At 52.4% G+C, this 26,696-nt stretch overlaps 1 protein-coding gene across 2 annotated transcripts in view; it reads left to right on the top strand.

The window, feature by feature from the left end:
* The first annotated feature begins 1,043 nt into the window (after positions 1 to 1,043).
* The window catches only part of EFCC1 (EF-hand and coiled-coil domain containing 1), a 41,949-nt gene continuing 16,296 nt past the window's right edge, over positions 1,044 to 26,696 (top strand). The window contains exons 1-2 of one of the 2 annotated variants that reach the window (XM_072784935.1): positions 1,044 to 2,192; positions 3,646 to 3,929. In XM_072784935.1, the coding sequence (XP_072641036.1) occupies positions 1,461 to 2,192; positions 3,646 to 3,929 (1,016 nt within the window). In that variant the 5' untranslated portion in view covers positions 1,044 to 1,460. The remainder of the gene's footprint in view (positions 2,193 to 3,645; positions 3,930 to 26,696) is intronic. The other variant, XM_072784934.1, reaches the window with a different exon arrangement.

Here is a 26,696-nt window from a genome sequence, read left to right as displayed (position 1 = left end):
CTGAAGTCATAATATTGTACATACTACACTGCAACTTGCTTTTTTCACTCATCCTTTTATGGTGATTCATCCTGGCTGAAGCACTGATGAGTACCAGGTTGTCTCTAGTTTCTCAATATCATAAACAATGATGCAGTGAATATCCTGTGCACGTGTCTAAGGTAGGAGCCAAGAAGTAGAATTGATGTAAAACTTTTGGTCAAGATGCTATTACTTTTGTAATTAAAAAAAAAAAAAAGTCCAAAATGGCTGGGGAGAAGCATCTAACTCCTTCCCTTGGGCAAAATCTTCAAGAATGAGGAGAAATTTGCAAACAAAGTGCTGATTCTGGGATACTGCAGCACAGGAAACAGATTTTTACTGCCTTTTCAAACATTTAGATTTCTAGAATCATAGAGAAGGCTGGATTCTGGCTCTGACTTGACAGCCAAGGACAGTTGAATAGTCTGCCTCTTGCTCCAACACGGCCAGATAACGGGTCCCAGAGCGGGTAACAGGTGCATGACATCTCTCTTGTGAAAGAGAAAGGAAAAACAGCCTAGGTCTCCCCTGAGAAGGTGGTTTTTTTCTGTCACCTTTCAGAAATGTGTTGTAAGGCACCAGAGAAAATGTTGGCCAAACAACCTGTTAGCATAGCCCCAGCTCTGGGAGGAACCCAGGTCACGTGGCCAACTCACGGCCACAGGCACACCTGTAAGGGCTGTAAAACCATCACTTTTTTATCCCTGCCTCCCCCACCCCCCACGCCTCACCAAACACACACAGAACTTAGGGAGCAAGGGTCTGTTTCAGATCGACTTCTTACCAGCGAGAGTCCCTCAAGCAGCCCTCTGACTTCTCCAACCCTGTGTCTCTGCTCTGGTCACCGCGTGAGCCTCTGCACTATCTACGGTGCAGCGACCTGTGAGCTTGGGAGCTCGGTGTCCGACCTGAGGGGAGAGGCGCTTCCCCGCACCTGCACGAGGAGGGGGCGGCGAGAGCCAGCCCGCGGGGCTCCCCCGGAAAGGCGCTGGGGGGGGGGGTGACACGTGGGCTTGGGACACGCCCCCAGCAACAGGACCCGGCAGCCACCGTCCCGTCCCTCCCCGGCTGCCCTCCTGCGCCCACGCCTCGCGCGTCCCCGGGCCAACTCCCAGCGCTAGGCGGGTGGACAGAAGCTGCGGGAGTCGGGAGTCGAAAGCCGACAGAGCCTGGAGGGGGAAGGAGATGGAGACGCCAGGAAGGCCCCGGGAGTGATGAGGGGCGAAGAGCGCGGGGCGGGGGGCACCCGGAGAAACGCGCCGAGAGGCACCTGGCCCCCCACCCCGACTCCCTCCTAACTAACCCGCGCAAACAGCGGCTGGACGCGGCCCTCTGCGCCGCCCCAACCCGACCGCGACCGCTAAGCCCCTCCTTTCGGGAACTCTGGGGCCGCCCCTGGAAGTGGCGGGGCGGAGGGACCCGAGCGGCGGCGCGCGGCGATGGAGCCCAGCGGCCCGGGCCGGGAGGCCGGCGGGGAGGGCGCGGCGGGCGACCCGTACCGCCGGCCCGCGCGGCGCACGCAGTGGCTGCTGAGCGCCCTGGCGCACCACTACGGGCTGGACCGCGGCGTGGAGAACGAGATCGTGGTGCTGGCCACCGGCCTGGACCAGTACCTGCAGGAGGTCTTCCACCACCTGGACTGCCGCGGCGCCGGCCGCCTGCCCCGCGCCGACTTCCGCGCTCTCTGCGCCGTGCTGGGGCTGCGCGCCGACGGGGCCGCCGCCGCCGGGGAGGCCTCCGGGGATGCGGCCGCCCGAGACGCGAGCCACGGGGACGCGGCCGCCGGGGCAGCCGCCGCCGGGGACGAGGACGCCGCAGAGGAGGCGCGCCTGGCGCTGCGCGCGGAGCCGCCCGAGCTCACCTTCCGCCAGTTCCACGCGCGCCTCTGCGGCTACTTCGGGACCCGCGAGGGCCCCCGGCTGCCCCGCGGCGCGCTCAGCGAGCACATCGAGACGCAGATCCGCCTGCGCCGCCCGCGCCGCCGCCGCCGGCCGCCCCGCTCGCCCGGCCCGGAGGGCGGCCCGGACGGCGGCCCCGACGGCGGCCCCGACGGCGGGCGGGGCGGCGAGCGCTTGGCGCGGTTGGAGGAGGAGAACAGCAGCCTGCGCGAGCTGGTGGAGGACCTGCGAGCCGCGCTGCAGAGCAGTGACGCGCGCTGCCTAGCGCTGCAGGTGCGCGCCCGCGCCGAGGGGGGGCGGCGGGACTGGAAGCGGCGGCGGGGCGGCCGTGGGAGCAGCCCCGACTGGGCCGAGCAGTGGAAGCGGGAGGCAGGGCAGCGCCAGCCCGCTTCAGCTCACTTGCGCCCTGCCTCATCCCACCCCACTGCATTCAGCCCGCCCCAGACCCCCTCCCTCTCCTCACCGTTCCACCTCCGGTCCCACCCGGTCCCACCCGGATCGCCATCCCACGCCATGCCCCCGCCCTCACTAGCTCCTCCGGCCTCCTCTAACCCAGTACTTGAACTCTCCCAGGAAACCTGGGCCGCCTCGCGCATTCAGTCATTCAGCAGGCATCTGGAGCTCTCTGTGGTGCCAGGCTGGGGGGGGGGGTGGAGTGTGGGTTAGAAGGTCAGGGGTGACATAGGCCCTGTCCCTACTCTTAAAGAGCCTCCTGCCTGCCTAATGGGGTAGACTGGCAACTCATTGGGTCATTTTAGCAAATATTTATAGGCCTCCGTCAGGGCCAGGGCCAGGTGCTAAACAGATAGTGTTACTGTTCATCAGGCAGTCGCTGGCCACCGAACACCAGTGGGGGCCACACCTCTGGGATGTTGAGAAGAAAGCGCTGTGTGAGATATGGACCCAGCCCAAGCGTCTGGGATTCCCTCAACAAACACTTCGGCACTGTGCTGGGCCGCGTGCCAAGGGTGATGAGGCTGGGAGGAGGAAAAGAACGGCTACTGCCCCAAGGGACCGTAGGCCAGGAGGGAGCTGACTTGTCTTCGTGGGGCTCTGCACATTACCCAGTCACCAGCCCTGAGTGGCAGAGGGAAGGCTGCCGAGTGCGCAAGGGTGGCAAGGGGCTGCTGTCAGGGGCCATGGCTATGGACAGACAAGGGCCGGCGGCCTAGGAACACGGGGAAGCAAAGGGTGGGAGTGGGAACTGACTCCCACGGTGCGGAGTAAGACGGGCCAGGATCATTCATTCTCCAGGTGTTTACTGAGCACCTACTGTGTGCCAGACCTGGTTTAGGCGTCGGGGACACAGCAGTAAAGGAGAGAAACACCCCACCCTTGAGAACAGTCTATTGACTAGGCCCTGGAGAGGCCCAAAGACGCCTTTTTGAGACACTTAGATTGATCCTCGAGTCTAGGGATCCGAGGAGCCCAGAAGGTTGAGTGCTACCAATGCAGGAGACAGCAGAGAAGAGTCGTGAAGTCCCGGAATTTCTGGTACCACGCAGAGTTGAGAATATAGGCCCTGTGGCTCAGTTTCCCTCACCTAGGAAAAAGGGGGTGTAAGTAATCAGAGCTCCCGCCTCACCTGGCCTGGCGCGAGGATTGAAGGAGTTGGGACAAGCCTGGGAGCCGGTGCGCGCAGTAGACGTGCACCGTGGTGGTCCGGGGGCGCGGGCCCGGGGGCGTGCCGGCGCTCACCGCGGCCCCTGCGGCACTGTCCCCGCAGGTCGGCCTCTGGAAGAGCCAGGCGGGCGCGCTGGAGGCGGGGCGCGGCGGGCCCGAGGCGGCGGCGCGGGAGCTGCGGCAGGCGCGGGGCGCCCTGGCGGTGGCCGAGGCCCGCGCGCAAAGGCTGCGGCAGGGCCAGGCCGAGGTGCGGCGGCGCGCGGAGGAGGCCCGGGAGGCGGTGCGGCGCAGCTTGGGCCGCGTGCGCGAGCTCGAGGTGCTGGCGCGACAGGTGCCGGGGCTGCAGCGCTGGGTGCGGCGGCTGGAGGGCGAGCTGCGGCGGTACAGGTGAGCGGGGGCGGCGGCGGGGGGCGGCGGGGGCGGGGGGTGCAGGGCCGCAAGTCGGCTCCGGGTCTCCCAGACCTCAGGTGTGCGTCCCCCAGCACACGCGCTCGCTCTCGTGTTCCCCACTCACTCGGCGCTTCCTGATTCTTCAGCCATGCACCCCCTCATTCACTTGCTCTCCACCCACCCATCCGTTCATGTGCCTGTTCCCCCACAAGGGCTTTCCACTTGCCCCTTCGTGGGTCGCAAGAAGATATATTTATTCTTTGACCGACACAGTGATGATGATGATGATAGCTAACAGTTGCTGAGCATTTAAGGTGTGCCAGGCTCTGAGCTAAGCCCTTGAGTGGCCTACTGAGTCCTCGCTGTGGGGTGGGTACCGCCTCATCCCCATTCTACAGATGGGGAAGCAGATGTACACTGATCCCTGGTGATAGCGCCAACGGGGCAGGAAGCAGGGCGTGGGACCGTCTCGAGTCCTAGCAGGGCCTCTACCAGATGTGTGACCTTGGGGGCAAGTCACGGCCCCTCTTGGAGCTCCTATTTCCCCTTTTGTAGAGCACAGACTGGAGTCCCTGCCTGCCAGAACGGTTGTGAAGAGGCAGCGAGGTCCTGTCTGGCACACAGTAGGTGCTCTGTAAACAGCTCCCTCTCTATTTGGAAGCACAAGGCATGCCTGCATGCCTGTCTCCTACATTTACTGGGCACCACCTCCATCCAGAGGCTATGCCAGGTAGCAGGGATGGGACTGGGAACCAGGCAACCTGAAATCTCTGCCGGGAGTAGCCACTACTAAGCTATATGAGATCATCCTGGGACCAGCTGTATGGCAGCAGGCTGGATGAATGCAGGACCTTTGTCGTGCTTGCTTCAGCCAGCACCTGAAGTGATATTGAGCTGAGAGCTGAGAATAGGATATATTACTTGGCAAGATGGGACAGGGAGAAGAGGAAAGGAAAAGGCGAGAGTGTTCTAGAAAAATGGGAACACTAGGGGCAAAGCCTTGAGACAGAAGGCACCTCAGCATGTTCCAGAAACTAAAGAAGGCCGGACTGGCTGGAGGAGGAGAACTAGAGAGGCAAGCAGAGGCCAGGCCATCCAGGGCCTGGAAGGTTGTGTCAGGGACTTCAATCTTCCCCTCAAAGAGAGCATGGAGGGCAACCCCGGTGGCGCAGCGGTTTAACGCTGCCTGCAGCCCGGGTGTGATCCTGGAGTCCCAGGATGGAGTCCCACATCGGGCTCCCTGCATGGAGCCTGCTTCTCCCTCTGCCCGTGTCTCTGCCTTTCTCTCTCGCTCTCGCTCTCGCTCTCTCTGTGTCTCTCATGAATAAATAAATAAAGTCTTAAAAAAAAAAAAAAAAGAGCATGGAAGCCTTCAGCCAGAGGGTGACAGGAACAGATTTGCATTTCAAAGAACCTTACCCTGGCTACAGTTGTGACAAAAAGATGGGAGGAGGGGGAAGAGCAAGAGACAGTGGAGGGGCTGTAGTCATCCTCCAGCCAGGAAGGAACGTGGTCTGGCCCAGACTGGTGGGCAGGGCAATCAGAAGGGGAGGCTTTGAGTCTAGCCCCTTAGAGGAGGGACTTCCTCCTTAATTCTGAGGTGCTCACAGCTGGGGGATAAGAAGGGACAATGTGGAGAGAGACCTCCATGAGGAGACCCACTCTGGGCCAGCCTCCTGCAGCTCCAAATGTTTGGATAGGCACTTCCTGTTTGCATAGCTGATCGGCTCAAAAGTAGGGCTGGTTGGCTTGGGGCCCGTGTCCAACCTTGGAACTTTCTCCAAGAGGAGAAATAAAGGGTCTCTCTTCTTTTGTTTTACCCTAAAGTAACTGTCCTCTACAGCATGATGTAAGAGCCACCATGAACATCAGGGTAGCCCTTTACAGTAGAAAAGGTGGATTGCACCATGGCACTATTTAATCCTCACAAGAATTGTGCAAGGTAAAGGTGTTATCACCATTTTACAGGCTGTGGGGAGTGAGGCTCTGAAAACTGAAGTGACATACCCAAAGCCACCCAGTCAAAAAGTGGAAAAAAGGTTGTCCTGCCCCTACAGCTTGTGTTCTTTCTTTCTTTGCATTTTACCTTTTTTTGTTGACACACAGTTACAGGATGGCTGCCCCACCTCCAGGCCTCATGTCTGCTGTTCAGGCATAAGGACAGGCAAGGTTGAGGGTGGAGAGGATTTTTTTCAAGTGAGCCTTGCCTTCGTGTTCAGGGAGAGATACCCTCACCCTACCAGAACTTGCACCTCCATCTTCTGGGCCAGAACCATGTCATGTGGCTGCTCCTATCTACAGGAGAAGCTGGCCATATTGATGCCCCAAACAAAATTGGGTTCTCTTGGTGAGGAAAAGAGGAGCAGACACCTGGGTGGCTCAGCGGTTGAGCGTCTGCCTTTGGCTCGGGCATGATCCCGGAGTCCTGGGATCGAGCCCCACATCGGGCCCTGCTTCTTCCTCTGCCTGCGTCTCTGCCTCTCTGTGTGTCCTTCATGAATAAATAAATAAAATTAAAAAAAAAAAAAAAAAAAAAGAGGAGCAGATGTTGCAGAGGTTCCAAGAAGATGCCCAGGGAATGAGGAAACTGAGGGCCAGGGAATGAGTGACATCGTGTGAAGGTCACAGTGATTAGGAAATGGCTCTGTCACTTGTTACCCTGCCCCTATAAAAATATGCCCCCTTGGGATCCCTGTGTGGCTCAGCAGTTTGGCGCCTGCCTTCGGCCCAGGGTGTGATCCTGGAGTCCCGGGATCGAGTCCCACATCAGGTTCCCTGCATGGAGCCTGCTTCTCCCTCTGCCTGTGTCTCTGCCTCTCTCTGTGTGTCTCTCATGAATAAATAAATAAAATCTTTAAAAAAAGATATGCCCCCTAAACCGTGCCCAGCCCCAGGAGGCAGACCTCCTCTGCATGTTTTCTATGGGCAGAATTTGTGAGCTGACTTGCTACAAAGCTCTCCTTTGAAGAAAGGAAAGGGGAGAGCATAGAACAGCCAAGGTGATACTGAGCATCACCTGTGTACCAGGCATGATGCCAGACACTCTCCCCACATTTGCTCAAATGAGCCCTGTAACTGGCCCAAGAGAAAGGAATTATTATCTGCACTTCATAAATGAGAAAACCAAGGCTGGAGAGGAAGCAACTTGCTGGTGTGGCACAGCAAGTGACAAGCCAGGATTCAGACGCCAGCCCCCAAACAGGCCAAAGCCACATGCCCCAGGCCAGCCTGGCAATACCCACAAGTCCTGCTGGACTCTCCCACCCCAGAAACACCTGCAGGACACTTCATGGCCTGGAGAGGGGCTGTGGGCTACAATGTTACCTCTGCTTTTGTGTGATAAGCGTCAGGAAGTTAGATGTCCCCTGCTTGTTGAGCTGAACCACCTCCCTCTGTGGTCAGACCCATTGGACCCGCAGTCTAGAGGAGCAGGTACCTCTAGGTGGAAGAGGCACCACACCCCAAAGGCTAGAGCCCCATCAGCCCTGTTAAGTGACATCACTCTGGAATCCCTCCAGGTACTCTGCAGATGTTTCTTGGGGGCGGGGAAGAGTGCAATGGCTGAAATCCCTCCTGGGACTGACAGCTTGAAGCCATCTGGTTAGAATGAATGACCCGACCCACACTTTTCCGGCAGTGTCAGAAACGGACCCACTCTGATCTTCTCATAACGTGTGGAGGTTGGTATTATGCTGCCGGTTTTCAAATGAGGATATAGAGCCTTGGGGGGTGGTCTCCTAACCAAAACGTGGCTGTTTGAGCATTCTGATGAGCCTCCCCACTCTGCTGCTGCCCTAAAATGATACCTCAGTGACTCCATTGCCCATTTCCTGGACTTCCATTTACTTCTTTTTCAAAACCACATACACTTTTTCCTCCCTCTCCATCCTTGTGTTGTGAGTTCTATCCAGTCCTTCGTCTCTTTCTCATTTAAACACCCTTCTTTTCTAGTCTCTTTGGAATTGCTGCAACATCCAATCTTTCCCTGGTATTTTATCTCTGCTCTTTCTGTGATGATGACAATTCTGGGTGTGCTCTGTGATTGTCAGCTGTGAGCCCATCTTTGAATGAAGCCATGATCCTGGAGAATCCACCCATCACCGGGGATGTGGAGTTCCCTTTAGAGCTGTTCCCCATCTGCCTCTACAAGGGCCTGATTCTGAGCCAGTTTGGTTTTTTTTTCAAGATTTTTTTTTTCATTTGAGACAGAGAGACACAGAGAGAGAGAAAGCATGAGCAGGGGGAGAGGCAGCAGGAGAAGGTAGAAGCAGACTCCTGCCAAGCCGAGAGCAGACATGGGGCTTGATCCCAGGACCCAGAGATCACAGACTGAGCTGAAGGCAGGTGCTTAACCATCTGAGCCATCCAGGTGCCCCCATTACCCTTTTTGAAAAGATTTTATTTATTCATTTGAGACAGCCTGGGGCAGTGTTTAATTTCATTGCTAAGCTTAAAGTTTCTTAACTATACAGTTTGGGAGAAATTGAGCTCTATATCTGGGGACACTACCCCAAGGACAGTCAGTGGGGTTTAGTTCTCACCTCTGTTCATGGATGAGACAACCCCTGGAGGGCTCCTGGCTTCATGTAGGAGCCTCCTTGTATGAACTCACCAGGCAAGGTCTTCAGTGCTTGTCCCTATTGGGCATTAGAACCTCAGTCCCAACCCCTCCATGGGCATTTCAATTCCATCTCCTGCACCCCGTGCAAGCTGGAGGTCTCTCCTTCTTGTTCTTGACCTTGGCTCTGTATTCTTTTAAATGGTTATATTTTATCTAGTACTTCCACATATTTGTACATGGAAAGGGAACCTCCCTTAGCACCTCGATGCATCATCCTAGCCAAAAACCTAAGGGAATGGACACTAAATATTTAAGCAATTGGGGATGCTCACTTATTAGTCCCAGATCATACAGAAGTATTCCAGGAATCAAAGAGCTCTTCAGGCCTCTTGAAACCAGACAAAAACCCAGGCACTCACCTGACCCAGCCCAGTCTGCCAGGAAGGATTACCTGTTCCATCACAGCCACATCAGCCTCTGGGCTCCTGCTTCCCATGGCTGGTCACACCACCTCATCTCAGACAACAGACTCAGCTTCTTCTTCAAATCCCACAAAATAATGCCTCCTTCTAACACATTTTTGAGCACAGTAGACCTTACAGATGATTTGCGAGGAAGGGTACAGATTACATTGCAATGATGGTTTTATAGGAGTATTTGACGTCATGATTCATAAAATGTCATTTAACCCCACATCTAATGAGGGTGTTTTGTTGTTACTTCTCCCAGTCTACACCCAGCCACTCTGCACCTTTCTCTTCTCTGTTTTCTCTTTATTCCTATTAGCATCTCTCCTGCAAGCCTGACTCTTACTGACTTGGGTTAAAAAAGGAAGTGGCTCCTTGGAAAGTGTAGGCATCTGGCTTCAGGTGTGGCTGGATCCAGGTACTCAAACAATGTCACCAGAATATAGAAGCACTGCTTCACTCTCAGACAAGTTCTCTCCCCTGGTAGCCTTTGGGGGGCTTACCTCTTCAAAGCTCCAAGTCCAGTAGAAAGATCATCTCTCGTCTGAGCCATCCCACTGAAGTCCTGGAACTGGAAATTATGGAACCAACTTGGAAACATGTTCACCCCTAAACCCATCGTGGGGGCCAAGACAATTTGATGTTCTGATTGGCTAAACCTTAGTCACATTCCCACTGCTGGAACCACTGCCAGCCCCATCGAACTCTGGGACTGAGCTCCTCATAGGAGAATCAAGAAGGAGCATATCCCATGTGCGTTAAACACCACATATCCCCTGCCTTTGCCTCTCGCTGGAGCTTGTGGCCCAAATCCCCTTTCTTGTCTTGAAAAACAGGCCACCTGGGCAACTGGAGACTCCCTGGACGGTGGAGCCCCAGGAGGAAGCCTGGTGAGATGCAGAACTGGCTTATCTCAAAGTCAGCTTTTCCCAGTTCCTGAATGCTTTGGGGGTGGTCAGGGGTACTCTGCACCCTCACCAAGGTAGCCCATGTTGGCATTTCTTTAGGCCAGCACCCACCCAGGGCTCATAGTAAGAGGCAAATGAATGGATGCACAAGCATGTGGTTGGATGCTGATCCCAAACGTGTCTTGATGAGAAGTGAGGGGGCGCACATGGGACCCCAGCACAAGGTGAGCCCTGCGTGAGTGGTCCAGTGGACAGATCTGCTTCAAGGGCCGTGGTGCTCCTGGGGGAGCTGCCGTTGACTGGGATGACCTGGGGTCTGTGGGCATCTCCATCTTCTCTTGAAGCCCTGGTGTCTCGGCCATCTGCCTGCCCCGCCTGCCCTGGCTCTGTGCTGAGGGGCATCTGGGCCTTCAGAACACCTGGGCAGGCAGCCAGGGACCTGCACCACTGGGCAGGGGCTGGGCTCAAACTCACAGACAAGTAGACCTGAAAAAACCCCAGCTCAGCTGAAACAGGGAGGAGGGGCCTCGGCCTGGCCTCTGAGACATTGTTGTCTGGGAGGGAAGATGAAAAGGCCTGGTGGGGGAGGGGGCGGGCCGGAGAACAGCTCATTTGGCCGGCCAGGCCACCATGGAGGGGACACAAAGATGAGGCCATTGGAGGGCCACCTCCTTTCTTCTGCCCCTTGTAGCAGCCCAGCCTGACCTTGGGGGGAGGAGCAGGCAAAGTCAGCAGGTGGGGGAGGGAAGGATGCAGACAGGCAGAGGCGGGGCAGTGGGGCTCGGGGTACCATCTGGAGCTGGGAGGCGTCTGGTCACGGATTCCATTAGCCTTGGGAGCAGGTGTGTGGGCGGCCGCTGGTGGGAACTGAGGCCTTTCTCTCAGGGACAATACCCCGGGGCTCGCCAAGGGGCAGTCCTGGTCAGGCACCTGCTGCACGCTGCGGCCTGAGACCCTCCACGGAGAGCTTGGGGGGGGCGGGGCCGGGGCGGGGGCAAGCTCAGGGGCCCAGCCTGAGTGGGTCTGAATCCCAGCCTTTCCACATCTCTCCTGTGGGACTCTGAGCCCTTCCCTTTCTCTCTGGGAGCCCCAGTCTCCTCATTCACAAAGTAGGCGTGGGGTTCTGTTCCTCTGGGTCTTGGTGTAAATATGCTGGAAGACATGGGAAGCTGTAGGGTGCTATAGCTGGAAGTGCAGCTCTGGGAGTGGGACCCACAGCAAGTCATTCTCATTTCATGAGCCTCGGTTTCTTCATCTGCAAAATGGGATGATGAGAATATAGACAACGAATAATAATATCTGCTTCCTAGGCTATTTGAAGATTCAGAATGCTAACATGTATAAAGCACCTTGAATAGTGCTTAGCACTGAGAAAATGCTTAATAAATATGATAAATTATTTATTATTATTATTATTATTATTATTATTATTAATCCTTCATCACAGTAACCCCCCCATCAATAGTAATGGTGGTGGTGGTCAGTATTGTTAATATTAACAGCCTGGCCGCTAGAGAACCTTCTGTCTGTGGAGACCACCAGGAAACAATGGACAGTCTCAGCTGATTGTAGACAGGATGCTAACAAAGCTGCAGAGTATAGACAAGCCTGATTGACTGGCAAGGGGTCAGGGCAGCTCTTGAAGGAATGTCATCATCCAGGCTGGGTGTTGAAGAATGAGTAGGAGTTTTCTCAGGCATTGCAAATGCAGGTTGCAGTGAATACAAAGGCTTAGAGACGTGAAGGCCCTGGTGCCTCCTGGGAACAGGGAGGCTTACTGTTGTGGAGGGTTTGAAGTGGAAAGTGACGGGAGAGGAAGCTGGAAAGCAGGCGGGGGTGAAGGACCCTGAACACCAGGCTGAACATGATGCCTTTACCCCAGACAACGAGGAAGACAGAGAAGGGCCCTAGTGAGGAGTGAAGTAATCAGACTGGAGCTTCACGGAGACCCGTGGCTGCGTGTGGAGGACAACAAATCAGGCAGGAGGGACGGCGAGAGGCAAGGAGGCAGGTGAGGAAGCTATTTCTGGGTCCAGAGAGAGAAGACACAAGGCCTGGCCTCCAGCACCTGAGAAGGGATGAACCACCAGCCCCATACCTGGAGGCCTTGCCCGGAGCCGGGGGGAGCCGCGGGCCTGCTGTTCTCTGTTCCACGACAGAGCTTTCTGCAAGGACAGCACTTGAGGATTCGCGGGCCAAAACGGACTTCAGAGCTGGATATGGTGCTGCGTTGGCAACAAGGACTTTCCTCTGGGTAGAGGAGCCCGCAAGGGGACCAAAACAGGTCTTGATATTCTCACCTCATGGTGGGTTCCGGACCCGGGTAGAGCAGACACATCTGGATTTCGCATCTGTGTTAACATCTGGTGTCAACACAGCACTCCAATATATCGTGGACATGTGAGAAGAGCATGGAGTAGATGAGGGGGGTTCAGACCTCAGAGGTCAGAGGCAATGAGCATTCTGTCCCCTGAATCTTAGATGGGTCGTGTTTACAGTGACAAACTCCAAGGAACCCATTTCAGCGAAGGGTACCCGGGCACAGACCAAGGTGGGTGGGTGGTGTTCAGTGAGTACCGTTCCTCCTGATTCATCAGGGTCCTGACACAGAACCTAGCTGCATCACTCTGAAATCGCAGCCTGAGTTTGCAAAACTGCCCTTAGCAAGCCACACCACCTGGATCTAAATTTCAGGTTTTAGGTGCAGTTTCATGCCACCTCCCTGACACCTCTTGCTACATCGTCCACAGGCAATACCCAATGGCCAGACATGGCACATGGGGGGTCACCCCACAGCTGTGAGAGGATGACATTCTGTGGGCAGCTGGGAAGATGTCCCTGGTGATGGATTTATCCATTAGGGATGTTTCAGCTGCAAGCTACCGAGAACTCACCTGACAGTGGTTTGAATACCCTGGGGCTCCTTGTCCACACCTAACCAGAAGTCCGGGAGTGGCTCTAATGAGTCTTTGCAATGTTCTTTAGACACGTGGCCTCGGCAACCCTATTGAAGGCAGAAAGAAGGGGAACATCTGTTCTTTTCTATCCAGAAAAGCAAAGCCGGCCCAGAAACCACTAGTGGATGTCTACCTGAACACCACGGCCAGAGCAGGGTCACAGAGAGGGGCAAGGGGGCCCAGAGAATGAGTGAGGCCTTTTTAGTCTCAAGAATGGAGACAGTGGGGCAGCCCCGGTGGCGCAGCAGTTTAACGCTGCCTGCAGCCCGGGGTGTGATCCTGGAGATCCAGGATCGAGTCCCATATCAGGCTTCCTGCATGGAGCCTGCTTCTCCCTCTGCCTGTGTCTCTGCCTCTCTCTTCACTCTCTCTGAATTAATAAATAAATAAATCTTTAAAAAAAAAAAAAAAAAAGAATGGAGACAGTAGGGCAGAGGATCTGTGGAGTTCTTTAATCAATAGTACCTCCCAGAGAAGTCGGCCTTCATTCAAATGCATGCCCCCAGCCAGATTTATCTGAGAACAGAGCTGAGCCCACACTTTTGGGTGACAGCCCAGGGTCTGGGGCTTTGTGCCCCTACCAGGGAGAGGGACCTTGATTGCACAAGCCAATGCATGCAGGAAATGAGTCCTTCAGAGAGGAAGCTGGAGCCCAGAGAGGGATAGTGATCTGCCCAAAGTCACCTGGTAGGACAGGGCACAGGTCTCAAGGGTCCTGGAGTGGAGGGCTGTCTGTGCTACTTCCCTTAGGTAGTTCGGAACACTCTTGTTCCTGTGTCTTTGTGGTTCGATTAGGGGATAGGCTCTGAGATCCCCCAGCTCTCAAATTCCAGCTTGTCCAGTTCCAAGACAGGTGGGTGGCCTGAGGCATGCAGATGGGTTTCAAGTGGACCTGGGTCCCCGGGTCAGAGGCAGCCGCACAGGACTCAGGGTGGCCTGGGGTGCCAGGCCAGTTCCATTTGGCCATGACCCACCTTGCTGTTTAAGTCTATACACTGTCTATTTTCTTTTTTTTTTTTTTTTTAAGATTTTATTTATTCATGAGAGACACAGAGAGAGGGAAGCAGAGACACAGGCAGAGGGAGAAGCAGGCTCCATGCAGGGAGCCTGATGTGGGACTCGATCCAAGGTCTCCAGAATCAGGCCCTGGACTGAAGGTAGCACTAAACCGCTGAGCCACCGGGGCTGCCCCACTGTCTATTTTCTTTGGTGCCTTCATGCTCTTTGGGAAACTCTGACTCCACCTGTTTGTGCCTCAGTTTCCTTATCTGGAAAATGGGGCTAATTTTAGTGCCTACATCAAGAGGTAAGAATTAAACAGGATATAAAAAGCACTTCAGATTGTGCCCAGCACATACTTAGCACTCATGAATGTCATTGTCATCAGTTGGCCCTGTCGTATGGGGGGCCTTCTCACCTGTGGGGAGCATTCATGCATCTGCTCCACACTCTGGAGCAGACTGAAAGCCCCCTGCCGCCAGCACACTCCATGTGTCCTGTACCTCTGCTTGTCGCTGCTTGGTTTTACTCACTTGTGCTGCACACGGTGGGGAATATGGCCACAGTGACCTCAGATGCACCACTTTTCAAACTCAATGACCCAATCTACTGCTTTCCAGCACCTGGGGATGAAGTCCCAGGGAAGACTGACCCAGCCCAGGTGATAGATCCAGGGCTAGGATTCCTGAGGCCAAGGGGCTGGGACACTCCATGCCCCAGGGCCAGAGCCACGCTCCACCCCGCAGTCTAGGAGAGAGGGGGCGGGGCAGCTCCTCAAAGCAGCATGGGTGCTGTTACCAGGAGACGGAAGGACAGAAGGACACTGGTCAGACAAAAACAGCCAACTTCCAGCCTGGGAACTTCCTTTATGGAAGTGAAAAATCCAAAGAAGTATAAAGGCTGTAGCATGGCACCAAGCAAAGGGAAAATGAAAAAGCGGATGTTTGGGCCTCAGAGCCAGATGCTGGATGTTTTTTAGAAATGTGTTGGGTAGGGATCCCTGGGTAGCGCAGCGGTTTGGCGCCTGCCTTTGGCCCAGGGCGCGATCCTGGAGACCCGGGATCGAATCCCACGTCGGGCTCCCGGTGCATGGAGCCTGCTTCTCCCTCTGCCTATGTCTCTGCCTCTCTCTCTCTCTCTGTGACTATCATAAATAAATAAAAATTAAAAAAAAAAAAAAAGAAAAGAAATGTGTTGGGTAGTGTAGTGTAGGGTAGGGTAGTGGTGTTCCAGAAAGTCAGAGGTCCTGGTACGTGTGGATGGTTCCACTCATCTACTGTGCTCCCATTAGCATAAAAATGTACTGCTTATCCACAAGGAAATATTGGAAGAAGAGGCCAGTGCCTGGGTGGGGGCCTGGAGGTGCTAGAATCAGGATCCTGACATCGCCTGGCCTCAAGTTATGGGTGGTATAGATGGCTTCTGCCTGAGACTCAAGCCAGAGAAACTCTGGAACGCATGCAGGAGTGGGCACCATGGTCTCCAGGATGTTGTGATGGGATGAGCTGAGGTATAGATAATCATGGGCTCTTGTGTAGGGGAAATGGTGAGAAATAACCACATGCTTTTGTCAAGGTAGAGAGAGATCTATATTATATTGGAGAGTTGTTGCTAATGATTAAACTAAACCCCAAATGCCTTAAATTTAAAAGTGGGGGTATTAGGGCATCTGTGTGGCTTAGTCAGTTGAGTGACTGACTCTTGGTTTTAGCTCAGGTCATGATCTCAGGATCCTGAGATTGAGCCCTGGTGTCAGGCTCTGCACTCAGAGGGGAGTCTGCTAGAGACTCTCCCTCCCTCTCCCTCTCCCCTCTCTCTCTCAAAATAATAAATACCTCTTAAAAATTATCTACAAGTAAGCTTGAGAGTATGGCTTCAGGTGTGGCTGGATCCTGGAGCCCAAACAATGACCCATGGAATCTCTGCTTTCCTCTAGTTGGCTCTACTTTCAGACATTCTTCCCATATGAGAGCAAGATAGCTGCCAACATCACCAGGATGAGCTCCCATTCTCCCAGTCACCCCCCACAGAAGGAGCTTTTCTTTTGCAGTAGTTCCAACAAAATCCTTAGATTAGCTCTGATTATCCTGACATGGTTATGCCCATCCTTGAACCAATCATTGACCCCAGGGACATGGAATGTGCTGGTTGGCCCAGGTAGGGGTCTTGTAACTACTCTGGACCAATTCCTGTGATTGACCAGGCCAGGGTCATATGGAGTAAGGCAGGAGGGTGGACTCCCCCTAGGCTGGGAGCTTCTTGTGAGCAGTGCCCCTCTTTTCTGTCCCTGCTGTCACTGAGCCCAGCAGAGGGCCAAGCCCGGGAAAGACAAGGTTTCCTCCTGACTGGCAGGTGCATGGATGGACAGAAACATCCAGGGCTTCCCACTGTCTGCTCTGAATTGGGGATACAGGGGACCTGGAGGAGCTTGGGGCCAACACAGTGAGAGACCCAGTAAGGGTGAGGGGCAGAGATTCTTGGGCTCTCCAGAATTTCTGTCAGAAATAACTACTGACTTTTCTTCATTCACGCAAATTCTGTTGCCTGCCTGGAGAGTCCCGATGCCATGCTGGCAGCCGTGACCAAGACAGTGTCAGCCCTCAGGGGACTGACATCCTGGCTGAGGGGGACAGTGAACCAGGGGGTGGCCCTAAACAGGATGAAGAAGGGATGGGCGAGGGGGAGGAGGCTGCTTTACTGTGGCACTCAGGGCACCCTATCAGTCAACTTGGCTGCATGACAAATAGCACGACTGGCTGGCTTTTGCACACATGGATTGTCTCACAGTTCTGGAGGCCAGGAGTCCAGGAGCAAGGGGTCGGCGGGGCTGGTTCCTTCTGGGGGCTAACATATTCCCAGGAGAACGTATTCCCGGCCTCTGCTATCCTGCAGATGCCCGTCTTCTCCCTGTGTCCTCACATAGTCCTCCCTCTGCGTGTCTGTGTCCTAATGTCCTCTTCCTATAAAGACACAAATCAGATTGGATTAGGGCCACCCCTGTGACCTCATTTTAACTTGATCACCTCTGTAGAGACCCTGTCTCCAAATAGAGTCACGTTCTGCGGTGCTGGGGGTGAGGACTTCATATGAATAAAGTCCATGGCAGGAGGCTTCCTGGAGGAGGCAACATTTGAGTTGGGATCTCAAGAGCCAACCCCTCTGAGTCCTGCCAAGTCTCCAACCCCCCTGCTCCTCTCCAGCTGCACCCACTCACTCACCGGGCGCCAGCACCGGCCCGGATGTGACTGCTGTCCCTAGCTCCCCACCAGTCCACTGGCCACAAAGTAGCCAAGGGTGGGAGGAGCTTCTCTAAACCCTCATCTAACCCTGTAGCTTCCTGTTGCTCTTAGAATAAACATCGGCCTCCTTGCGGTTACCGTCATGGCCCTGAGTGACCTGGCCACTGCCACAGGCCTGGCCCCAGCGTCTTCCACTCTGCCCACCGTGCACTGCTCTGGCCACAGCGACCCTCTCTCCTCGGGCGTTCACTTCCTGGCCACTGTCAGGCCTGCCCTGTCTAATTCGCATCCGCACTGCCGGTCTCCGCCAGGGCTCGCTTTTTCAGAGCGGCCCCGGCCCCATCCAGTGTGCTCCCCTGTCATCTCTCACAGCCCCTGGCCTTTCCCATCCTTAATTTACTTTTGTTACGACTTCATTAATATCTCTGCCCCCCAGGGGAAGGTAGATTCCTTGAGGTCAGGGCTGTTCTGCTGCGAAGTGCAGCATCTCTGGCACCCAGCTCAGCAGCAAGCTCAGTAAGCCTCTGTCGGGTGAATCACAGAACAGAATTAGCAGCCAGGCTCGCAGATGCCTTTGGAGACCACTCAGCAGCAGCGCGGTCCCTGCAATGAGACCCCGGTGGGTCCCATTGCACCTGTCCCCTACCCCAGCAAATCAAGTGGGAGCCAGAGATGAGGGGCCATGGAGAACACTTCCCAGGCCTGGAGGCCCCTGAGGACTGTCCCACACTCCCCTCTTCGTGATTTATTTTCAGCTCACCCTCCACGGCCCCCCTCCCAAGCTCTTCTTCCTACTGTTGTTCTCTTGTTTTCACATGCTAGTCTCTGTTTCCTGCAAGGCTTCGCTCAGGAAATGCCAAGCAGCAAAGGAAGCACAGTGTGCAAGCCCCCAGGCCCGCCTGGCGGGCTCGGAGGCCTGGCCTGCTGCCTGACAGCCCCCACCCCTCAGCACACAGAGCCAGGCTCTGGGGGTCCTGTCTGCCCTGCAGCTTCTTAAAGCTTATGAAGTGGCTGAATGACTTAGGTGGCTGAAAGCAGAAAGAGAAGCAAATGCAAGTGACCCTTTCCATCCATTCTAGAAAAAGCGGAGCTGGGCGGGGAGGGGAGGGCAAGGCAGGGCTTGGGGGAAGGTGTGTCTAGAGGAAGTGAAAATGGTGATGGTCCTCTGATGTGTCACCGTGATGTGTCACTTGGACAGCCCCAGGTTGTCCAAGCATGAATCTACACTTGCTGCAAAGGCATTTTGCAAATGTTACTGAAGCCCATTATCAGTTGACTTTCTATAAGGGAGTGTATCCTACATCATCCAGGTGAGCCCGATTTCATCATTGGAAAGGCCTTTAGGAGAAGAAATGTGTGGGAAATATCAGAAAGGGAGACAGAACGTAAAGACTGCTAACTCTGGGAAACGAACTAGGGGGTGGTAGAAGGGGAGGAGGGCGGGGGGGTGGGAGTGAATGGGTGACGGCACTGGGGGTTATTCTGTATGTTAGTAAATTGAACACCAATAAAAAATAAATTAAAAAAAAAAAGGAAAGGCCTTTAAATCAAGAGTGAGGACTTCCTGAAAAAGAGAAGGGGTTCCGCCTGTGACCAGAGCTTCCACCTGTGCCCAGCCTGCCTGTGATCTCCCTCCTATGGATTTCACACTGGCTGAGCCAGCCCCCCCCCCCAATCATAGAAGCCACTTCCTTATAATAAAGCTTTTGAGGTGCACCTGGGTGGCTCAGCGGTTGAGCATCTACCTCTGGCTCAGGTCGTGATCCCAGAGTCCTGGGATTGAATCCCGCATCCGGCTCCCCACAGGGAGCTTGCTTCTCCCTCTGCCTACGTCTCTGCCTCTCTCTGTGTCTCTCATGAATAAATAAATAAATCTTAAAAAAAAAAAAAAACTCTTGAGACAGCACTATAACTACAGATACAGACACAGATCAGTACCCCCTACTGGCCCCACTTCTGCAGTTGAAGCCTGACTCACCCCAGGGCAGAAGCAGGAGGAGAGAAGCCCTGAGAACACAGGCCAGTATTTCTGAGCACCTGCTGGGATGAGGCACTGTGCTAAGGACTTCATGTACACAATCTCATTTAACCCCCAGGCAGCGCTGGGAGCTGTTTTCAGTAATAATGCTTTAGGCTGCAAGAAATAGAAAATCCAACTCCAGGGGTACCTGGTAGCTCAGTCGGTTGAGTGTCTGCCTTCAGCTCAGGTCGTGATTTCAGGGTTGTGGGATCAAGCCCCACGTCGGACTCCCTGCTCCACGAGGAGCTTGCTTCTGCCTCTCCTCACTTCTTGTGCTAGCTCAAATAAATAAATAAAATCTTAAAAAAATAGAAAAAGAAAACCCAACTCCAAATGGCTTAAATCTTAAGGACACTGATGATCATGCATGAGATGTCCAGGGGAAAGCAGTTTCTTTGTAGCTCAGTGATGTCTACAAGGATATAATTCTTTTTCTTTTCTTTTCTTTTTTTTTAAGATTCATTTATTTAAGAGAGAGTGGAGAGAAGGGCAGAAGGAGAGGGAGAGAATCTCAAGCAGACTCCCCACTGAGCATGGAACCTGATGCAAGTCTCAATCTCATGACTCTGAGATCATGACCTGAGCTGAAATTAAGAGTTGGACACTTAACCAACTGAGCCACCCAGGCACCCCATGCAAGGCTACAACTCTTCATCTTCTCACAGTGTCTTCCTCAGCTTGTCATCTTTGCCTGTCAGCAAGTGTCCCTCATGGTCACAAGATAGTTTCCATGGCCTCAGGCATCACTGCCACATTCACAGAGAGAAACATAACTTCTTCCTTGGACTTGGAAGGTTTCTGCTCCCCTCTCACTGGCCAGAAGCACATCACATGCCTATCCTTAAACCAATCCTTGGTAAAGGGAAGGAATCATCGTGATTGGCACAGACCAATCAGATCTCTTCTCCAGAAGCACACAGCCACTCAGGCCTAAAAGAATAATTGAGGTTGTGTGTGCCATCAACGCAGACGGGGTGTGTCTGTTTGTGCAGTTGTGTTTGGTTTCTATGCAACCATAACAAATTAACCACAAACTTAGTGGTTTAACACAACCACCCATTTATGATCTCACACCATGTAGGCCAAAAATCCACGCAGGCTTGGCTTGGTTATCCTTAGGCTCTCAGGAGGCTGAAATCAAGGTGTTGTTGGCCAAGTATAGAGGCTCAGGGGAAGAATGTATTTCCAAACACAGGCATTGGCAGAATTAGGTTCCTTACAGTTGTAGGACTGAGATCCCCGTTTCCTGCAGTAACCATGGTCTTACATGGTACATGCCACAGGAAGACATTTTTTTGGGGAAAGAAAGGTGAAGCTTAGAAGGGTGACACGACTTGCTCAAGGCCATACCAGCCAGGGGTCCACATCGCAAACAACAGGACATGTGACACTGGCTCACTGAGGCAGGAAAGGAATTCTTCGGCAGGGCTTCAGGGACCAGCACAGTCAATGGGCAGGTTGGAGGGCCAGACTCAGGCCAAAAGCAAGGCAGGGCAGACCCAGCTGGTCCAGGAGCAGGCTGCTGGAGTGCCCTCCTGCCACCCCAACAGCTCATGCCCCATGCCATCAGACGCCACCAATGAGCTCAAGTGAACCTGCACCTGTGTCTGAATGTGTGTCCCAGGGACTGTCTCCTTCCCACCCCCTTAGCATATCAGTTACAAACAGCATCCCTCCCTCCTGCTGACCTGGACAGATACACTGCACTCCCCACCGTGTGGCTTTCAGGCCGCTGCCAGATGGTTGCTTTGCTCCATATCCTCATTCTGCACACTTAGCAAATCCAGAAGGTGCTGGCTGGCTGGCCTTAGGAGCAAGAGTGAGACCTCAGTCCACCACACTGATTAAACACGTTTTCCCTGGACAAAATTCTGTCCACCATAAATCAAAGGTTTGCCAACTATGGCCTGGGTTCACCAAATCTAGCCCCAGGCTGATTATTGTACCTAATGTGAACTACAATTTAACCTTTTATTTTATTTTTTAAGGATTTATTTATTTTGGGGCAGCCCTGGTGGCGCAGCGGTTTGGCGCCGCCTGCAGCCTGGGGCGTGATCCTGGAGACCCGGGATCGAGTCCCACATCAGGCTCCCTGCATGGAGCCTGCTTCTCCCTCTGCCTGTGTCTCTGCCTCTCTCTCTCTGTGTCTATGAGTAAATAAATAAAATCTTTAAAAAAAAAAAGGATTTATTTATTTATTCATGAGAGACACACATAGAGAGGCAGAGACACAGGCAGAGGGAGAAGCAGGCTCCATGCAGGGAGCCCGATGTGGGACTCCATCCCAGATCCTGGGATCATGACCTGAGCCAAAGGCAGCCACCCAACCGCTGAGCCTCCCAGGCGTCCCCTGATTTAACCTTTTAAAATGGTTGGGGAAACTCAAAAAGGAACAATATCCCTGACATCAGAAGAATTTCATGAATTTCAAATTTCAGTATCCACAAATAAAGTTTTATTGGAACATAGCCATGTTATTATCCGTAGCTGCTTTTGCACTAGAAAGGCACAACTGAGTCATTGCAGCAGTGACCACATAAGCTGCTAAGCCTGAAATATTTACTACGTGGCCCTCCACAAGATAAGTTTGCCAGCCCCTATGTGAAATGATAATGTCCTACTGCTTCTATGCTGGTTATTGATGAACATTTATTCTGACATTTGGAAACTTGTGTATTCTAAGCAAGGGGACTCGGATTGCGGCAGGGGTAGGGATGGATTTTTCTCCTTTTGCTTCCCATTTCCCTATCTGCCCTACAGGCAACCTTCTCATATGAGTTCCGTGTATCTCCCTATTGCTGTGTCCTTGCACAATGTGTGGTTTTGTGTCTATGTTCTGTTTCCATAAAGGCACTGCATTCTATGCCTCACTCTGCTTCTTGCATTTTTCGCTAGCATTGCATGGTTCAGGGGCACTGGCCATGTGCACATCTGCTCTCTGCTTCTCCTTCTGGTGAGTCTCCCACCTGATCCCAGAAGCAGACACCCACCCAGTCCCAGAGCTGCCTCCCAGCTCCCACATCCCCAGAAGACACTGATGAGCATCTCCTCCATCCACCTTGTAGAAAGATGCGAAAACTTCCCCAGAAAATATACTCTGGAGAGGAATTGCTGTGTTGTAGGAGCCTTAGACAGAATTTGGCCAAGGGACACCAGCTGGCTCCAATGTCTTCTTTGATATAATCAAATTCACCAAATGCACTGGGCCTTATGACTTTTGACCCTTTTTTTTTTTTTTTTTGAGCTGTCCTCCACCCCTAGGTTTCAAAGCCATTCATCCTGCTGTATGTTCTGTTTTAATTCTGCCTTCACATTGAGGTTTATCCAGGATCCACCTCCTTCAGGTGGTGTAGACAGGGACCCAGGTTGAGTTTTCTCCATGTAGAAAGGGGTGCGTTGGAATTATGGCAGGAAACTCACTTGTGATATATTTTGTTGTTTATACAAACAGCAGAGTCAGGTTCTAGGTTCAGATCATTGCAATTTAAGCAGAATTGTCACTTCACAAACATAATAGTAAACTGAACAGGTGGCTTATAAGTGAGAATTACAGTTCCAGACAAAATGACTGTAAACTATTCACCTTTTAAACATACTCTCAGTGCTGACATGGCTGAAGAACTGAATCTCTAGTTTTATTCCACTATCATTAATGTGAATTTCAGTAGCCCAATGCGACTAGTGGCAGTCATATTCAACGGCACAGGTCAGATTAAGAAACTATGGGACTATCCCTGGGCTCAAGCATTTATTTGAGGTTTTTGGAAAGCAGAATGAATAGAGAAGGAGGCAGTTGTAAACAGAGGATGGCAGATAATGAGAGTTGTGCGCATACCATGTGCCAGTATATGAATCCCTCCCTTTAGCCCCAGATCTTGTCCTTGAGTGGGGCGATGTCCCCATCCAAGAACTGGGGAGGCTGAGTCTCAGTGAGGGAAAAGGAGTTGATGAGAGCACCCCTTGATTGAAAGGCAGGCCTGGGAGTAAACAGGTATAAGCCAATCCCCAATCTGGTGCTGCTCTGCGAGCCCAGAGGCCACATGGGGAAGGGGCCAGGATGGCTGCAGGCTAGCGGGCAATGGCAGTTGGAGTTTCTGGGTGCTTCCCCAGGACATATGTGCAGCCCAGGTGGCTGACCCAGCAGCCTCCCAGTCCAAATTCATCGGTTGGACATCTCATAGTTCCTCTTATGAGGCAGCCTAGAGCTGGGTTTGGATGGAGGCTGCTGTAGCCAGTGGGTCATGAGGCTAGAACATAGGATCAGAGACAGAGTCTATAACAAGGCATGTCTCTGGAAGAAGCATCTCTCCCAGGGACATTCTGGAAACTTGTGTGGAAGGAGTGTTTGTCTCAATGACTAGGGGGACAGTGTTCCTGGCACTTGGGATATAAGCCTCTGCACAGATCCTGTGCAACCCAGGATTGCTCTATAACACCACACACACACACACACACACACACACACACACACACATAACTTCCAGATGTTCCTAAAAAACTTGCTTTCACTACAATTATCTAAGACTAGAATCTAACTGTGCTTTACATATAAATACAATTTTTGCATAGTTTTAATGTACAATGGCTTTTCCAAGAATGCAATGCTGTGTGAGCAGTGGAAAAGTTATATTTTGTTTTGTTTGGAATTTTTCAAGAGTTGCTCATCATTTCAGAACCACATCATACATACTGATGATACTTGTAATTAACCATCTAAAAAGGAATGTCTGTGTCCACTGTCATTATGTTGTGTCCCAGTGAGTCTACCTATCTACATATCCATCTGTCCATCTGTCCACCAATCCATTCACCTATCTATCCATCTATCCATCCCTCTAAATATATTTTCTTAGCCCTTATTTCAAAATGTCAAATATAAGGAAAGAATGTCAACAACTATCCTCAAAGTCAAACTTAGCCATTATACTAAAACAAACAAAAAGCAGAAACAGACCCATAAATGCAGAGGACAAACAGCTGCCAGAGGAGAAGGGGTCAGGGGATGGGAAAAATGGGTGAAAAGGAGTGAGAGATACAGGCTTCCAGTTTTGTAATGAGTGAGTTAAGGGAGGAAAGACAGAGCATAGGGAATATAGTCAATGGTATAGTGACAAGGTTGTATGATGACAGATGGTAGTTATGCTGTGACCATCATCAGATTGGGATTACAGAGCATAACGTATGATCACCATGTTGTACACCTAAACTAATGTAACATTGCATGTCAATTATACTTTAGTTCAGGAAAAAAACATAGCCATTTATAATGGTTGAAGCATCTAAAAATATCATTATGTCTGAATATTTACATATTGAAATATACATCATAAAATTGCTTTCTCCTCTAGATCACTGTAAGAACATCACATTAAATTTTCCAGAGTATTTGTGAAGATTGGGTATATTATTTATCCAGTTCATCTTGGGATCTCATGGGAACATTGCAGAATATCCATTACAAAAAGAGGGTGCCCATACCTAGAGTTGGGGTCGTCTCCAGTGGAGAGCAAGATGAGTGGCCGAGGTGGTGGGAGCATAGCTCTCACAGTCCCCAGAGCTCACTGTGTGATGTCTGAGGGTTTGCCAAACTTCAGACATTCTCCTAGGGTCTGTGTCATTTTTTGCCATATCTGCATATCATCCGTATTATTATTATTTGATAACATTTTTCCTTATATCATCTCACTCTTTTTACGTAAATAAATTTATTTAAAAGAAGGGTATAACGGGGCACCTGGGTGGCTCAGTGAGTTAAATATCTACCTTCAGCTCAGGTCATGATCCCAGTGGGGAGTCTGCTTCTCCCTCTCCCTCTACCCCTTCCCTCTGCTCATGCATGCTCTTGCTCTCACTCTCTCTCTCTCTCAAATAAATAAAATCTTTCAAAAAAAAAAAAAAGAAGGGTATACCACTGTCATACAGGTAAAACTAAAATTGTCTGGTGTGCTTACTAATTGTTTTTAATATATGTTAAAATAAATGCTTAGCTGTTTAAAATATAGGGATCCCTGGGTGGCGCAGCAGTTTGGCGCCTGCCTTTGGCCCAGGGCGCGATCCTGGAGACCCGGGATCGAATCCCACGTCGGGCTCCCGGTGCATGGAGCCTGCTTCTCCCTCTGCCTGTGTCTCTGCCTCTCTCTCTCTCTCTCTCTCTCTGTGACTATCATAAAAAATAAAAAATAAATAAAAATAAAAAATAAAATAAAATAAAAAATACACACACCTGTTCATCTGAGTTCCACCTCAAATGGCCTCAAATGCTGGTGGAGGCCGGAACGCCTTTGGAAGACATGAAATATATAAAATTCCATTGTGAAATAAGAGCTAAGAAAATATGTTCAGATGGATGGATGGATGCATGCATGGATAGATAAGCGAACGGATGGGCAGATAGATGCATAGGTAGATATGTAGACTCACTGGGACACAGCCTAATGAGTGCCAGTAGACACAGGCATTCCTCATCAGCTGGCTATTTTCATCTTCATGGGACCCAGAGCCCCTCTGTGTTTATTTATGAGTGAATGAAATGAAGACTTGGGGGAGGGGGAGTCACACTGCAAAGCCATGGTCCTGTGAGACACAACCCAGATTTGGCAGCTCCTGAGACCCTTCTCATTTTTTTCAACATTTAAAAAATTTATTTATTCATGAGAGACACACAGGGAGAAGCAGAGACATAGGTAGAGCAAGAAGCAGGCTCCCTGCGGGGAGCCCGATGCAGGACTCGATCCCTGCACTGGGGATCATGCCCTGAGCCAAAGGCTCAACTGCTGAGCCACCCAGGCGTCCCCCACGACCCCTCTCTGCATCACAGATCCCAAAAAGGAGGCCCGTCTGTTGGAGACCTGGAGCCAAGAGCCAGGAGCTGCAGTACTGGGAACGGAGGGGAAGCAACATCTGGCCTTTGTCAGATTGTGTAAGCCGCTGGGCTGGTGGCCAGATGTGGCCATCAGTGTCTGACAGGAGGGAGACATCAGAGGCAGTGCACAGATGTGGCCAGCCGGAGGGAACGCCCGACCTCACAGGAGGACTTGGGTCTGTGAGGGTGTCCAGGGCCTGTGGGCAGCCTCCACAGGCCACCTTTGTCCCCAGAACCACCTGGAGCTGAGAGGGAGGTCCTTCTCCAAGGCCTGCCAAGTGACAGGCACCTCTGCAGTCACAGGAGGCCCCCCTCCTTTTTTCGCAGCTCCCAAAGGAGAGTGGCCCAGAGGCCCAGGAGGCACGGAGCAAGGAGGCTCCTGGTTTGGAGCTGGTGACTCTCTCGCTCCTCACAAGGCTAAGCCCCGTTCTGAATGAGAAAGAACAGCCTCGGGTTTGGGAGCAGGCAAAAAAATGAGGCCTACCTAGAACTGGCACATTTTGTTTTGTTGTTTTGTGTATTTTTTCCGATTACTTTCTCTCTATGACAAGATACTGGCTTGTCACTATTTCCTATATAATGTTTCCTATTGAAGGAAATCTATATGAGTAAGGAATAGGGTCAGTGACCAAAAGTGGCTGCAGTTGACAGAGACACAGGCAGAGGGAGAGGCAGGCTCCCCGTGAGGAGCCCGATGCGGGACTCGATCCCAGGACCCCGGGATCACAAACTGAGCCAAAGGCAGCTGCTC

This window comes from Canis lupus, chromosome 19 (genome assembly GCF_048164855.1).
Source record: "Canis lupus baileyi chromosome 19, mCanLup2.hap1, whole genome shotgun sequence".
In the NCBI taxonomy this organism is placed as follows: domain Eukaryota; kingdom Metazoa; phylum Chordata; class Mammalia; order Carnivora; family Canidae; genus Canis; species Canis lupus.
This window is presented reverse-complemented; position numbering and strand designations above follow the sequence as displayed.